The sequence below is a fragment of the Heteronotia binoei genome, chromosome 9, assembly GCF_032191835.1.
Source record: "Heteronotia binoei isolate CCM8104 ecotype False Entrance Well chromosome 9, APGP_CSIRO_Hbin_v1, whole genome shotgun sequence".
NCBI lineage: Eukaryota > Metazoa > Chordata > Lepidosauria > Squamata > Gekkonidae > Heteronotia > Heteronotia binoei.
In genome coordinates, this window is record NC_083231.1 from 109,183,362 (window position 1) to 109,199,109 (window position 15,748).

The 15,748-nt window shown below is 48.1% G+C and overlaps 1 protein-coding gene across 4 annotated transcripts in view; it reads right to left on the reverse strand.

Moving 5' to 3' along the window:
• The window catches only part of SEPTIN11 (septin 11), a 158,768-nt gene that overhangs the window by 21,812 nt on the left and 121,208 nt on the right, over window positions 1–15,748 (reverse strand). For all 4 annotated transcript variants that reach the window (XM_060247158.1, XM_060247156.1, XM_060247155.1 and 1 more), the window contains exons 6-9: window positions 9,882–9,978; window positions 7,604–7,772; window positions 2,043–2,175; window positions 40–227 (exon numbers count right to left, since the gene is read on the reverse strand). In XM_060247158.1, the coding sequence (XP_060103141.1) occupies window positions 40–227; window positions 2,043–2,175; window positions 7,604–7,772; window positions 9,882–9,978 (587 nt within the window). The remainder of the gene's footprint in view (window positions 1–39; window positions 228–2,042; window positions 2,176–7,603; window positions 7,773–9,881; window positions 9,979–15,748) is intronic.

Here is a 15,748-nt window from a genome sequence, read left to right on the forward strand (position 1 = left end):
ACAGAAGCCCACAGAGCTCGACTGGAGACAACGGCTTACTTTTTCTTGTCTTTCTCTTTCTTGGTTTGTTGAGAGCCAGCCTGTTGGCCCTGAGACTGTAATAGTTGGGCTGCTGCCTTCTTCTTCTGGAAGTTGCTCAGCTCCTCCTCAAGTTCCTTCTTTTTGTCTTCTACCTTCTTCTTCTCTTCTTGGTGGGTCCGCTTTAGGTGGTCAAACTTCTCATGAAGCTGTCCGGAGAGGAAACAGTTGGGAAGGGGGAAAGAAAAAGATGGTTTCTTAAGCACAGAAAATTCTGCTGGGAAACTGGAAGTCAAACCTTGAAGGAAAGCTTTTTTGTGTGTGTGTCCACAACCCAAACCAAGGTTCTCATCATCTCATAAAGGTAAAAGCACCAGTTATTTCCAACTCTGGGGTGACGTCGCATCACGACTTTTTTTTACGGAATGGTTTGCCATTGCTTTCCCCAGCCATCTACACTTTCCCCCCAGCAAGCTGGGTACTCATTTTACCAACCTCAGAAGGATGGAAGGCTGAGTCAACCTTGAGCCGGCTACCTGAACCCAGCTTCCGCCATGATTGAACTCACGTCGTGAGCAGAGAGCTCGGACTGCAGTACTGCAGCTTTACCACTGCGCCATGGGGCTCTTTTTCTCATCACCTCATGATGGCGTGAACTATATGAAGACTTCATATATTTGACTGGTATTGCACACCCATAATCCCCCTACTCATTCTTTGAGGCCCATTCTTGTGAAGTCCTCATATATCTCATCACCTCATGCTGGGGTGAAATATATGAGGACTTCACAAAAACAGGCCTCAAAGAATGTGTAAGGGGATTATGGCTGTGCAATACCAGTCATAACTGACAAGCCACATGAACTCTCTTGACTGGCCAAAGCTGCTATAAATATTAGGAGATTAGTTGTCTATTCTGTCCTCGTCAACAAAGCAGTGTTTTCCTCCTGTAGACCAGTGGATTGTAGCTCAAAGCCTTGGTCTTGCTCCTGTTTCTCCTCATAGGTCCATCTCCTGGTTTCATTGAAGAAGAAGAAGATGATACTGGATTCAGTGTTCCCTCTAAGCTGAATTAGTGCAAGCTAGCTCACAGTTTTTTGGCTTCTGGGCTCACACATTTTTGTCTTAGCTCAGCAAAAACGGCCCCCAGAGCAAACGACTTTATGCAGTAGCTCACAAAGTAGAATTTTTGCTCACAAGTCTTCACAGCTTAGAGGGAGTATTGACTGGATATATACCCCACCCTCAGCGCTGAATCTCAGAGTGGCTCACAATCTCCTTTACCTTCCTCCCCCACAACAGATGCCCTGTGAGATGGGTGGGGCTGAGAGGGTTCTCACAGCAGCTGCCCTTTCAAGGACAACTCTGCGAGAGCTATGGCTGACCCAAGGCCATTTCATCAGCTGCAAGTGGAGGAGTGGGGAATTAAAGCCGGTTCTCCCTTTTCGGCCCCGCCGCCATCCTGGTGGAATCAGCTCCCTGAGGAGATACGGGCCCTACCGGATTTGTTACCTTTCCGTAAGGGCCTGTAAGACGGAGCTGTTCCACCAGGCGTTTGGTTGAGGCAGGCGGACGCCCTTTGCTCTTTTGACTATACCACTGGCTATCCTCCCCCACAGTGACCTGAACTATTGTATCTGGGCCACTGACTATAGTTCAACTTGCACCACGAGTCCACCCGTCTTTGTCATATTGCACGGTGTTATGTTGCTGTTTTAACTGTATTTTATTGGTTTTATTGTATTGTATTTGCTTGGTTTATCTGTATGCAATCCGCCCTGAGCCCGTTTGGGAGAGGGCAGAATATAAATTAACCTAAATAAATAAATAATAAATAAATAAGAGTCCACACACTTTAACCACTACACCAAACCGGCTCTCCAAGGGGTTGGGAATCCAAACAGTTCAGGTTTGGCCACAGCCTAAGCCTGTGTCTTTAAAGAGGAATACAGATATTTGGGCTGTCCACTGACAATCATTGGCCAAACCCTTCAACTGTAGCCACCCCACCATGACCCACTCACATCCTTTTCTGCTTCCTTCAGCTCAGCTTCTTTCTCCTTCACCCGCATGACAAACATTTGCCTCATTTCTTCCTCCTTCTTTTGGAGCTCTCCGAGGAATTCGTTTCTCTTGGCCTCGTAGGTCTCTTGGAGACTTATCATAAAACATAAAAATTAAGGAAAAAGGGTGGACAGGGAGGAAGCGAATCCAAATCTCAAGTTAATATCAAGAGTCAGCAATATCATCAGCAGGATCCATTCCCACTCCTTCCCCAAGCCCCACAGCTCCCGTTATATCATCTGCCCTCATACCAGAGAGGTGCTATTTGTGTGATTTTTTTTCAACAGTAGGAATGCCCCTTGAAAAAGGAATCTCAGGACACACCTTCACCTCAGAGTTTCTTCTCTCTTTCTCCTCTTTTCCTCTTTTCCTCAGAAAAATCTCTCGCTCTTTTTCTTCTCAACTACATTTCCCCAACAGGGGCAAAAATACTTTCCCCTCACAAACCTCACCAGAGAGCCAGGTCCATAGCGTTACAACAGGTTTACTTCAAGTTGTATTATGGAAGCACAGCAGGGTTGCCAGTTCCCCCTGGCGTGTGCGGGGATCCCCTGGTGTCTGTCGCTCCCCCCAATTCTCCCAACAGGGGAGAGTTACCGCCCCCAATGTGATGTGCCTACATCACCCGGAAGTGATGTAGGCATGTCAGTGGATGGTGCTCTGGTTTCTGGGGAAAACTCTATGGTAGAATTAGCTTCAAACCATAGCATTTTGCCCAAAAAACCAGTGTCACCCCTGATGTCACCAATGTGACATGATTGTATGATTCTATACACTTGTCAGGGATGCTGTAGACTGATCCTGCATTGAGCGGGGGGGGGGGGGGGGGGGTTGGACTAGATGGCCTGTCTGGCTACTTCCAACTCTATGATTCTAATGTGCCTATGTCACCCAGAGAAGACTTAGGCATGGCGTGCGTCTTCCCTTCTCTCTTCCGGAACATCCCGGAAAGCCCTCCACAAGCTTGTCATTTGGACCTGGCAACCCTAAGGCATCAAGAGAAACTCTCCTCAGGTGCAAGCTTAAGAAAAAGACTCTTCCATGAGGGAAAAACCTGTCTGAGGGTGGGGGAGGGAGCCACCAGCTAGATTCTATTTATTTACACTCTTCCGCCTCAAGAGATAAAGATAGGAAATAGTGTGCTGCACGTGAAGGCTGCTTCAGTTTTCACATTTCTCAACAGCCTTTTCCAGCTTTCCAACCTTGCATGCCAGTTCTTACAACTGCCTGCCAGAGGAACCAAGGAGCTGCTAAAACTTCCCTACCGCTGAGGAAGCCTGTTGTCTCTGTTACTCCTCATTTGCCACGTCCTTTTGTAAATTAAATGGTTTACTGCTTGTCTGTTGGCCAACTCAGTTCCTAGAGTTTATGGAACATTTATTACTCCCTGTCAGAAAGAAATGTAAGCCAGCTGAAGAGGCCGGGCTGGCTTGGGAAAACGGAGTCTGCAGTTCATTGGAGGGAATGTCTCGATTTGCTGACTTGCACAATGGGACACAAAGAATGGTCTATAGTATCTTGTACTTCCCCCTCCCCTCTATTTCTTCTCTGGAAATGCCATCTGTCTTGGCCAAAGCAGCTATTTCAGGCTCCAGGATCCTGCGTTTGTTTTCCTCTCATTACAACCAGCTCAACTTCAAGCATCCTTGGTTGAAATTCTCTCTCTGGGGCAGTGATGCTCTGTATTCTTGGTGCTTGGGAGGGACACAGTGTGAGGGCTTCTAGCGTCCTGGCCCCACTGGTGGACCTCTTGATGGCATCTGGGGTTTTTTGGCCACTTTGTGACACAGAGTGTTGGACTGGATGGGCCACTGGCCTGATCCAACATGGCTTCTCTTATGGTCGTATGCCTTTTGAGATCAGGAAGCTGACACCCTGGGACAGGGGCCTCTTTGTTGTGGCACCAAAGCTCTGGAACTCGCTCTCTAGGGAGATTCACTTGTCCCCTTCTGTTACTGTCTTCCACCAGCAAATGAAGACTTTTTGTTTTGTTTGGCATTCCCTCAGCTGACCCTGCTTAGCTTCCAAGATCTGATGAGATCGGGATCGCCTGGGCCATCCAGGTCAGGGCAAAAAGGTCTGGAGGCAGTAAGCAAGCCAGAATGGGAGAACAAAGACCCTCTAGGCCCAGGGGATTCAAGGCAGGTCGTGGCTGTGCAGGGCACGGAACAGAGAAGGGGAGTGCAGAGCTGAGCTCAGGGGCCAGGTGGGAAACTGAGGCTATAAAATGAGAGGAAAGAGAAATGGGAGGAGGCTGGCTGGAGAGGGAAGGCACAAGAGCGGAAGGGAAAGGTCTGGAGACCAAGTCCTATGAAGAAAGGCTGAAGGAGCTGAGCAAGTTTAGCCTGGAGAGGAGGCGGCTGAGAGGTGATAGGATCACCATCTTAAAAAACTTGAAGGGCTGTCATCTAGAGGATGGTGTGGAATTGTTTTCTGTGGCCTCAGGACCAGAACCAATGGGTAGAAATGAAATCAAAAGAGTTTCCAGCTCAACATGAGGAAGAACTTCCTGACCGTTAGAGCGGTTCCTCAGTGGAACAGGCTTCCTCCTTGGGAGGTGGTGGGCTCTCCTTCCTTGGAGGTTTTTAAACAGAGGCTAGATGGCCATCTGACAGCGATGAAGATCCTGTGAATTTAGGTGGAGGTGTTTGTGAATTTCCTGCATTGTGTAGGGGGTTGGACTAGATGACCCTGGAGACCCCTTCCAACTCTATGATTCTATGAAAGCAAAGCCAGCTTGGGACGGAAGGGGAAGAAGAAGCTTGGAAAGGGAGAAGAATTGTCTCAGGGAGGTTTCTGGGCAAAAAGAAACAGTATCATGGCTTTTTGTAATGAGGTGGGTGAAAACAACCACACCTTCAGTTATCTGGAGCTTTCAATTGGAAATAAAACCCACCTCTGCAAGGAAGCAGTGAATGGGCTGGTGCTTTCAATACCCTACAGACCTTAGGCAGGGCTTTTTTTTGAGTAGGAATGCTGTTCTGGTTGGCTTGGTGTCAGGGGGAGTGGCCTATTATGCAAATGAGTCCCTGCTGGGCTTTTCCTACAAAAAGAAGATTTTTGGATTTATATCCCGCCCTATACTCTGAATCTCAGAGCGGTCACAATCTCCTCTACCTCCCCCCCCCCACAACAAACATCCTGTGAGGTGGGTGGGGCTGAGAGTGCTTTTACAGCAGCTGCCCTTTCAAGGACAGCTTCTATGAAAGCTATGGCTGACCCAAGGCCATCCCAGCTGCTGCAAGTAGAGGAGTGGGGAATCAAACCCGGTTCTACCAGATAAGAGTCCGCGCACTTAACCACTACACCAAACTGGCTCTCCAAGCCATGTGGCATCAGGGGTGTGGCCTGATATGCAAATGACCTCCTGCTGGGTTTTTTTTTCTAAAAAAAAAAAAAGCCCTTATGCCAGGTATGATGTCCTCTTGCCCCCAGAGGGCAGCACACCAGTCTTATAGATTTCCTTTTGCCCTGTATCTCCGGCTGGATAGCAAGAATCCGTTCTAGGCTGTCAGCCAGAGAAGGGCTCATGAATCAGAAGGAGAACCCAATTCTTTCTTGTGAGTCACTGATGTGTCTCAAATGTCTAAGTAAGGTCAGAGTACATACCAGGGTGGGAAGCAGACAAACGTTTTGTGGAGGCGTTTTTTGTAGCAGGAACTCCTTTGCGTATTAGGCCACGCACCCCTGATGTAGCCGATCCTCCGACAGCTCTTAGTACAGGGCCTACTGTAAGCTCCAGGAGGACTGGCTACCTCAGGGGCGTGTGGCCTAATATGCAAAGGAGCTCCCGCTACAAAAAAAAGCCCTGGACTTTTCTGACTTTTTTGGAATTCTTTGCAAGGATAAAAAAATGACTAGTAACTGTTAGGGCTCTGTGCATTCCTTGCATTCGTGGGACAGCCATGCAGGCAAAGAATTTGACCTCTGGTATGCAGGCCATCTTCTTGCCTAGCTCAGCTTTCCTGTTCTTGTTTCCGTGACCTTTCAGCAGATAAATTTGAAAACATAACGCATCTGTATTTAGTGAGATCAGAGAAGGCAACAGAGGCTCAGGCTAAGGCCTGAGGAAGCGGGGAGGGGTTTGAAACGTCAATGCTTAGGTATTCTCCGTGTCCCTTTTTCATTATGGTTTATTTATCTCTAACAATGGCCATCTCTCATGGAGACTTGCATTTTTATGGAATTAAAAAAGACCAAGCCAAGATCCCCAGAGTTCAGAATTCCATGCCAGATTATTTACTGACTTCATTTATACCATCTTTCTCCCCAGTGGAGATCCATGCTGGCTTGCATCGCTCTCTTCCATTTAATTCTGGGTATAAGCTTTAATGTGCATGCACACGTCTTCAGATATCTTATACGCAGAATAAAACTTTGCTGGTCTTAAAGGTGCCACTGGACTCAAACAGTGTTCTGCTGCTTCAAACCAAACATGGTTACCCACCCAAATCTCAAAACTAACCACAGAACAAAGTTGAGCCCAGTGGCATCTTTAAGAGCAACAAAGTTTTATTCTGGGTATAAGCTTTTGTGTGCATGCACACTCCTTCAGATACATACTTTGTCAGGTAAGAACACAAGAGAAGCCATGTTGGATCAGGCCAATGGTCCATCCCGTCCAACACTCTGTGTCACATAAGAGAAGCCATGTTGGATCAGGCCAATGGCCCATCCAGTCCAACACTCTGTGTTACATAAGAGAAGCCACATTGGATCAGGCCAATGGCCCATCCAGTCCAACACTCTGTGTCACATAAGAGAATCCATGTTGGATCAGGCCAATGGCCCATCCAGTCCAACACTCTGTGTCACATAAGAGAAGCCATGTTGGATCAGGCCAATGGTCCATCCAGTCCAACACTCTGTGTCACATAAGAGAAGCCATGTTGGATCAGGCCAATGGCCCATCCAGTCCAACACTCTGTGTCACACAGTGGCCAAAAAAACCAGGTGCCACCAGTGGGGCCAGGACACTAGAAGCCCTCCCACTGTTGCCCCCCTACCCCAAGCATCAAGAATAAAGAGCATCACTGCCACAGACAGAGAGTTCCATCAATACACTGTGGCTACTAGCCACTGATGGACAACTGCTTTTCGGAACATAAGAGAAGCCATGTTGGAGCAGGCCAATGGCCCATCCAGTCCAACACTCTGTGTCACACAGTGGCCAAAAAAACCAGCCACCATCAGGAGGTCCACCAATGGGACCAGGACACTAGGAGCCCTCCCACTGTTGCCCCCCAAGCACCAAGAATACAGAGCATCACTGCCCCAGACAGTTCCAATAATATGCTGTGGCTAATAGCCACTGATGGACCTCTGCTCCATATGTTTATTCATATCTTTCTTAAGGCCATTTGTTTAGTCAGCTCACGGCAGAGCTGAGATTCCAACCAGGGGCTCCTTGGTCAGACTACACTTTGCCAGCTCCAACATATGAGAATCCCCTTCTGCAAATGAGAAGGATCTTGTGCTTTCCTGGCCTGCTGGTTTTGCAGTCCACCCACCGCCTTCTTACCTGAAAGGTTTGCTGTCTGGGTCTGTGTCTTTGAACCCCATCTCTTCTAGCTTGCAACGGCGGTAAAGCTCGTAGTGCCGGCTGTGAGTCTGCTCTCTCAAGTCCTCCATGTTGACTCTGATCAACATCTCACGCAGCTTCACAAAGTCACAGTGGTTTTCATTTTCAACTGAAAAGAGCAGGTAGGGGAATAAGACACAGGGAAGGTGCACATCAGGGGTGAAAAAGAATAGCCATTTAAATCAAGAATGGGAGGGAAATCGACCCTGCTCCCAGGCTCTAGCTCAGGGGTATCAAACATGTGGCCCGGGAGCCCAGTCAGGCCCCCGGAGGGCTCCTATCAGGCCCCCGAGCTGTCTTCTGCTTCCTTCTCTCTCTATTGTTTCCTTCTGCATCACAGCTTGCTCAATTGTACAGAAGCTACACAGCAAAACCTCTATTTTCTCAGTTGGCTGAGGCTCCTCCCTTGGGGAGGAAGGGGGGGGAGGCAGAGCTTGTTTTTCCAAGCCTCTCTTCCTTCCATTGGCTGAGAGTCCTCCTCCCATTCCCTGGGGAAGGAAGGAAAAAGCCAGTTTCCTTTGCCCAGTTCCCTTGATCCCATGAGAAAAATACAAAGAAAGCACCTTTAAGACCAACGAGTGCTAACATTTTAAGCATGTTTTTAGTTTTTAAAAAAAATATATTTAATTGTGTTTGTGTGCTTTATAAAGTTTATGTCTCTGTTACCTAATCTTCAATAGGTACACACACAGCCTGGTTCAACAATGGCCCGGCCCAACAAAGTCTCCGGCCCTCATAACAAATGAGTTTAACACCCCCGTTCATCCATCTGTTTTGTCTTCCCAGCACCGCTGCGAGGAAGGTTAGAGGCTGAGAGGGCATGATTGGCTCGTGGTTGCTTGGTGAGCCAATTACAGCAGTGTGGGGATAAGAACCCTTGTCTACCATAGGCTAGTCCAACGCTCAAATCAGTATTCCCTCCCAGTCTGTCATGCCATAACATTTTCTCACACATAATTTCACCCTGACCTGGATGGTTCAGACTAGCCCCATCTTGTCAGATCTTGGAAGAATTTTGTAGTACTTCCAGAATCTGATGCTGAGTTACTCAGCATTGCATCTGAACTTGCCTCTTAATGCTTAGAAGGAACAGGCTTCCTTGGGAGGTGGTGGGCTTTTGGAGGTTTTTAAACAGATGCTGGATGGCCATCTGACAGCAATGAAGATCCTGTGAACTCCGGCAGATCATGAGACGGAGGGCAGGGAGGGCTGCATCAGGGCTTAGTTCCCATGGCCCTTTCTTACACGCCCAGGGAAATCCTGTTTGCCACTTTGGAGTCAGGAAGCCATTTTTATCCAAGCCAGTCTGGCCAAGGATCCTGGCAGGGTTTTTTTTCTGGCTGCAGAGCAGGGGTTACTGGGTGTGTGTGTGGGGGAGGGGGGAGCTACTTGTGATTTTCTTCACTGACCCTGGAGGTCCCTTCCATGATTCTATGATTTATTCATCCTGGGTGCTACACTGAGGGCCACTTTCTACCACCCCCACCATGGGCCAGGCTGTCTCTGAGTTCCCAAGGCAACAGGCAAACAGAAGTGGTTTGCCATCGTCTGCCTCTGTGTAGAAGAAGAAGAAGAAGAAGATATTGGATTTATATCCCGCCCTCCACTCCGAAGAGTCTCAGAGTGGCTCACAATCTCCTTTACCTTCCTCCCCCACAACAGACACCCTGTGAGGTGGGTGGGGCTGAGAGGGCTCTCCGAGGAGCTGCCCTTTCAAGGACAACTCCTATGAGAGCTATGGCTGACCCAAGGCCATTCCAGCAGGTGCAAGTGGAGGAGTGGGGAATCAAACCCGGTTCTCCCAGATAAGAGTCCGCACACTTAACCACTACACCAAACTGGCTCTCTGGACTCCAGTGACTCTGGACTTCCTTGTTGGTCTCTGATCCAAGGACTAACCAGAGCCAACACTGCTTAGCTTATCAGATTGAACAAGACTGAGCTACGGCCCCACATGCGTTGTGGCTAGACACTTCCTGAAACAGGAATATCATGATATGGCATGAGGAAAATACCACACAGGGTACAGAAGCTCTTGGGGTATCCCACCCCACCCCCTCCATTTTCCTTGTTTTGCTTTCAACTGCTTCAAGAAACTGCTTCACAGCATCCATTCTACAACGCATTGCCATTCAACAATGCAAAATGATTCTGTCTGTGTTAAGGCGGGGTGGTGGTGGTGGTGGTGAATGGGTGAACTTATTCTCCATCAGCATACCCTGTACGATGCCCCATGGGTATTGCCTGGCCTTGGCCATCTTATTGCCAATCTTCACTTCTTCGGTGCTGCCGACTACAGCAAATGGGAGATGGACCTGCAACGCAAAACACAAGGGAAGGTCAGGGCTGTCTTTCTGTTGCTGCTCTGCCAAGCCTTCCTTCCTTCAATATTATTTAATGTCAACTGTGAACATAAAAACATTAGAAAAACTAGTGGTCCATCTACTCCAGTATCCTTTCTCACACAGTGGTCTAGAGGCCAAGGCCTGCCCCTCATAAGGACCTAAGAAAAACCCTACTGGATTAGACCGGTGGTCCATCTTTTCCACCTAGAAAAACTAGTGGTCCATCTACTCCAGCATCCTGTCTCTCACAGTGGTCTAGAGGCCAAGGCCTCCCCCTCATAAGAACCTAAGAAAAACCTTACTGGATTAGACCGGTGGTCCATCTTTTCCATCTAGAAAAACTAGTGGTCCATCTACTCCAGCATCCTGTCTCTCACAGTGGCCAACCAGTTCCTCTGGTTGGCCAACAACAGGGTAGAGAGGCCGAGGCCTTCCCCTCATAAGAGCATAAGAAGAGCCCTGCTGGATCAGACCAGTGGGGGTCCATCTAGTCCAGCATCCTGTCTCTCACAACAGGACATAGGGGCTGAAGCCTTCCCCTGATGCTACCTCCTAGCTCTGGGATTCAGAGGTTTAGCACTTCTGAATGTGGAGATTCCCCTCAGTCACCATGGCTAGTCACCATTGGTAGACTTCTCTTCTATGAATCTATCTAATCCCCTTTTAAAACTCTTTATTCTTGTGGCCATCACCGCATCCTTTGGCAGCAGATTCAACATTTTAATCCCTCTCTGCGTACAGCAGTTATTTCCTTTTGTCTGTCCTGAGCCTAATATGAACTGTGCCGGGCTTTTCTTGATGTATTATTTATTCTAGTGCCTCTGGAATCCTGCCAACATCTTCGAAAGATGCAATTGCTGGCAAAAAGGATCAGAGCTGCCTCCTTCCCCATTACAACTTTTAGCATCTGGGTCAAAATATAATGTGTTTTATGTGCCATCAAGTTGCTCCCTACTTATGGTGACTCTATGAATTAATGTTATCCAAAATGTCCTATCCTTAACAGTCTTGCTCGAGTCCTGAAAACTGAACAGCTGTGGCTTCCTTGGCTGAGTCAATTCATCTCATGTTAAATCTTCCAGTTTGCCTTAGGGTTGCCAAGTCCAATTCAAGAAATATCTGGGGACTTTAGGGGTGGAGCCAGGAGACTTTGGGGGTGGAGCCAGGAGACTTTGGGGCCATCAAATTTAAAGGGACTGCACATATTTTAAATGCCTTCCTTCCATCGGAAATGAAGGATAGGGGCCCCAGATACATGCAGATCAATTCTCCATTATACCCTATGGGAATCAGCCTCCATAGGGAATAATGGCATGCCCATCAGACATTTCCCTCCCCCCTGCTTTCTGACGCCTCTGGAGTGGGGGGAGGGCCTCCAAACCAGGAAATCCCCTGCCCCCACCTGGGGATTGGCAACCCTACTTTGCCTCCTACCTTCATCTCTTCCTAGCAATATTTTCTTTTCTAGTGAGGCTTGTCTCCTCATAGTGTAATACATGCATTAAATACCTGCATTCAGGGGTCATTTTGTAGAAAAGGAGCTGCCAGAGCTCATTAGCACAACTCATTTGCATATGCCACACCCCCCTGACATCATTGGAAAATGCTTCTTGAATTATAATTGTCATAATAAAACCTAACTCCCATCATACTTTTAGAAGAAGAAGAAGAAGAAGAAGAAGAAGATATTGGATTTCTATCCCGCCCTCCACTCCGAAGAGTCTCAGAGCGGCTCACAATCTCCTTTATCTTCCTCCCCCACAACAGACACCCTGTGAGGTAGATGAAGATATTGGATTTATATCCCACCCTCCACTCTGAAGAGTCTCAGAGCGGCTCACAATCTCCTTTATCTTCCTCCCCCACAACAGACACCCTGTGAGGTAGATGAAGATATTGGATTTCTATCCTGCCCTCCACTCCAAAGAGTCTCAGAGCGGCTCACAATCTCCTTTACCTTCCTCCCCCACAACAGGCACCCTGTGAGGTAGATGAAGATATTGGATTTATATCCCGTCCTCTACTCCGAAGAGTCTCAGAGCGGCTCACAATCTCCTTTCCCTTCCTCCCCCACAACAGACACCCTGTGAGGTGGGTGGGGCTGGAGAGGGCTCTCACAGCAGCTGCCCTTTCAAGGACAACCTCTGCCAGAGCTATGGCGGACCCAAGGCCATGCTAGCAGGTGCAAGTGGAGGAGTGGGGAATCAAACCCGGTTCTCCCAGATAAGAGTCCACACACTTAACCACTACACCAAACTGGCTCTTTTAAAATTACTTTCTCCTATGTGGCCACAGTTGCATGATGAAGATTTCCATCTGTCTGCTTGATATGTTTTGGTTATTTTCCCACTTTTGTGGTGAATATATTAGAAAGCTTGTCAAATCTTAGAGTTCAGCAAAATTCTCACAGGGGGTTTGAACAACAGAGCCCAGAAGCAGTTATTGGGGGGTGGGGGGGAGGTTTAAGAAAGAAAGAGCACAATAAAATTTAGAGGTTCCGGAGCTCCACTCCTGTGAGCTTTTGCCCAAAATGAGGCCTGCCTGCATTATGTAGTTCAGTTCAGTTAAGTAGTTCAGACTTGATTTTGCTACAAGTCTAGGTAAAACAAAAGGAAATGCAGCAAGAACAATTAACAGGCAACTTTTATTACCTTTTACTGGTTTCCCACGCAAATGCTACCCCGACCAAATGGTCTTCCAATTTATTACGCTATTTTGCCATTTGATTCTAATTTTGCATCCGTTTACACTCTTAACCCACCAGCTATATGTATTTCAGCTCACTGGTACCCCATTCCCTTGTCTGAAGAAGTATGCATGCATATTAAAGCTTACATTCTGAATAAAACTTTGTCTGAAAGGTGCTATTGGACTTCTACTTTGTTACACATAGTTCACAGTAGCTGGAAGAACTTTCCTTCTTGGATGGCTGAGCAGAATCTTCAGGCAAGGAGGTAATGAATGGTCTGATGGAACCATCAGTTGCCCTCAGCAGGAGGTGGCGATGGGGCACCATCACGCCAGCTCAGGTTTCAATGCCTGTTTTGTCCCCTCCTTAAATCATAGTTACACATGGATGTCTGACTGTTGGAGCAACCTCTGATGCATCCCAGTGACTAGGGCAGGGTGAAGGGAAGGAAGTCCAGCTGCCTCCGACTCCAACCCAATTTTATTAGCTTTCGCTAAAGGAGGAAGGAAGAGGAGGCACAATAAAAAGCGGCTGGCTGCAGACCAGGGCCAACAAACGGGGTGGCCAATGCAACCTGGGAGAGAACATTCTTACACTTCCAGGTTTCAGAAATGTCAGCAGTATCTACTTGAACAGCAGATTAATAGTGCTGATACTATTAGTGCGCATGCTAAATAGTGTGTGTGTGTGTGTGGGAAATTCCTGTCAGGGCCAAGACAAACGAGATGAAGATCGCAGATCTCCATTCAACTGCGAAAAGCAAAATGGTCTGTATTCCTATCTGGGAAAACTGGCTTAACCTTTCAACATCTGTTTCATTTTGTTCAACAAAATAATCCCCTATCCCAGATTAATAATGCTTTAAACAAGGAAGAAGAAGAAGATGATGACGATGTTGGATTTATATCCCACCCTATACTCTGAATCTCAGAGCAGTCACAATCTCTTTTACCTCCCCCCCCCCCCCACAACACATACAACAGACACCCTGTGAGGTAGGTGGAGCTGAGAGAGCTCTCACAGAAGTTGCCCTTTCAAGGATAGCTCTGCGAGAGCCATGGCTGATCAAAGGCCATTCCAGCAGCTGCAAAAGGAGGAGTGGGGAATCAAAACCGGTTCTCCCAGAAAAGAGGCCACTCACTTAACCACTACACCAAACTGGCTCTCAAAACAGCTAGATGAGTCCATCGGCACCTTAAGAGATCAATAAGATTTTATGGGATGTCAGCCCTGACCTGGATAGCCCAGTCAAGCCTGATCTCGTCAGATCTCAGAAGTTAAGCAGGGTCAATTCTAGCAAGTATTTGGATGGGAGGCCTCCTTGAAATACCAGAGCTGGAAGGCAGGGGCAGGTTTTATTCAGCCACCTCTCTGAATATCCTCCATATCCCCAGTAGGGGTCAGTCACCAGGTGTCACCATGACTTCCAGGTGAATATGTACACACTTGTACATAAAAATACAAAAACAAACAGAACGCTTCAGCTTTCGAGTGTCCCTTTGACAGACACAGCTTTGACTCCTGAAAATTCATACCCCCAAATAATTTTGTTGGTCTCTAAAGTGCTGAGACTCAAATCTAGCTGTTGCTACTGCAATCCAAAATGGCTGCCCTCTGAAACTACCTTAAAAAGGAACAAGATGTCTTCCCCGCCCCCCCCCCCCAGAAGTCCTCAAAAGAGTGTAAAGGGACACGTAAAGGGTATGTGAGACACATCCTTGTTCTATCAAGGTCAGTACGGTTTACTCAGACCGGCAGCGTCTCTCCAGGGTCTCAGCCAGAGGTCTTCCCCACCACCTATGACCTGATCCTTTTTGAAAACTGAAGATGCCAGATGGAGCACGAGACCTTCTGCACACGAAGCAGATGCTGTCTCGTTGAGCCACAGTCCATCCCTGGGGAAAGGGATGGTTAGAAACCATAAAGCTCAGTGCGAAATGCTTTGAGTGGTCAGGAAAAGAACTATATGAAATGCAAAATATTATTCATTTGAGCCAAGCCTTGTTCATTAGAAGATATTGGATTTATTGGATTTATATCCCGCCCTCCACTCCAAAGAGTCTCAGAGCGGCTCACAACCTACTTTACCTTCCTCCCCCACAACAGACACCCTGTGAGGTGGGTGAGGCTGGAGAGGGCTCTCACAGCAGCTGCCCTTTCAAGGACAACCTCTGCCAGAGCTATGGCTGACCCAAGGCCATTCCAGCAGCTGCAAGCGGAGGAGTGGGGAATCAAACTCGGTTCTCCCAGATAAGAGTCCGCACACTTAACCACTACACCCAACTGGATCTCCTGATCCAGGGTTTCCAACCTCCAGGAGGGGGCCTCGAAATTGCCTGGAATTACAACTAATGCTTTTTAAAAAGCTCACACACAGACAGAGGCTAGATGGCCATCTGACAGCAATGCTGATCCTGTGAATTTAGGGGAGGTTTGATCCCAGCAGAAGCTGGGTTCCGATAGCCGACTCAGATAGCCTCCATCCTTCTGGGGTCAGTAAAATGAGTACCCAGCTTGCTGGGGGGAAAGTGTAGATGACTGGGGAAGGCAATGGCAAACCACCCCGTAAAAAGTCTGCTGTGAAAACACGACGTCACCCCAGAGTAGGAAACGACTGGTGCTTGCGCAGGGGACTACCTTTACCTTCATTTGTCAATTTCCTGCATTGTGCAGGTTGGACTAGATGACCCCGGGGGGTCCCTTCCAACTCTCTGATTCTATAAGATTGCATCTATTTCCACCGATTCCCTCATGAGAGAGAGGCTGACTCCAGAGCCGGGCCTAGACTGTCTGGCACCTTGGGCAAGGATAACTTCTGGCACGCCCTGCCCCCCGCACTGATAATGTCACCGAGTCACATGGGGGCACCCAATTTGGCGCCCACAGAAGGCTGGCGCCCTAGGCAATTGTCTAGTTTGCCTAGTGGCACAGCCGGCCCTGGACAGCCCCCTCCCCAAGATGAGTATTACCACAAAAGTACCACCACAGTACTGGTGAGTCCCCCCCCCCCCTGATCTCAACTCTTCTCCAGGCTACAGACATCAGTTCACG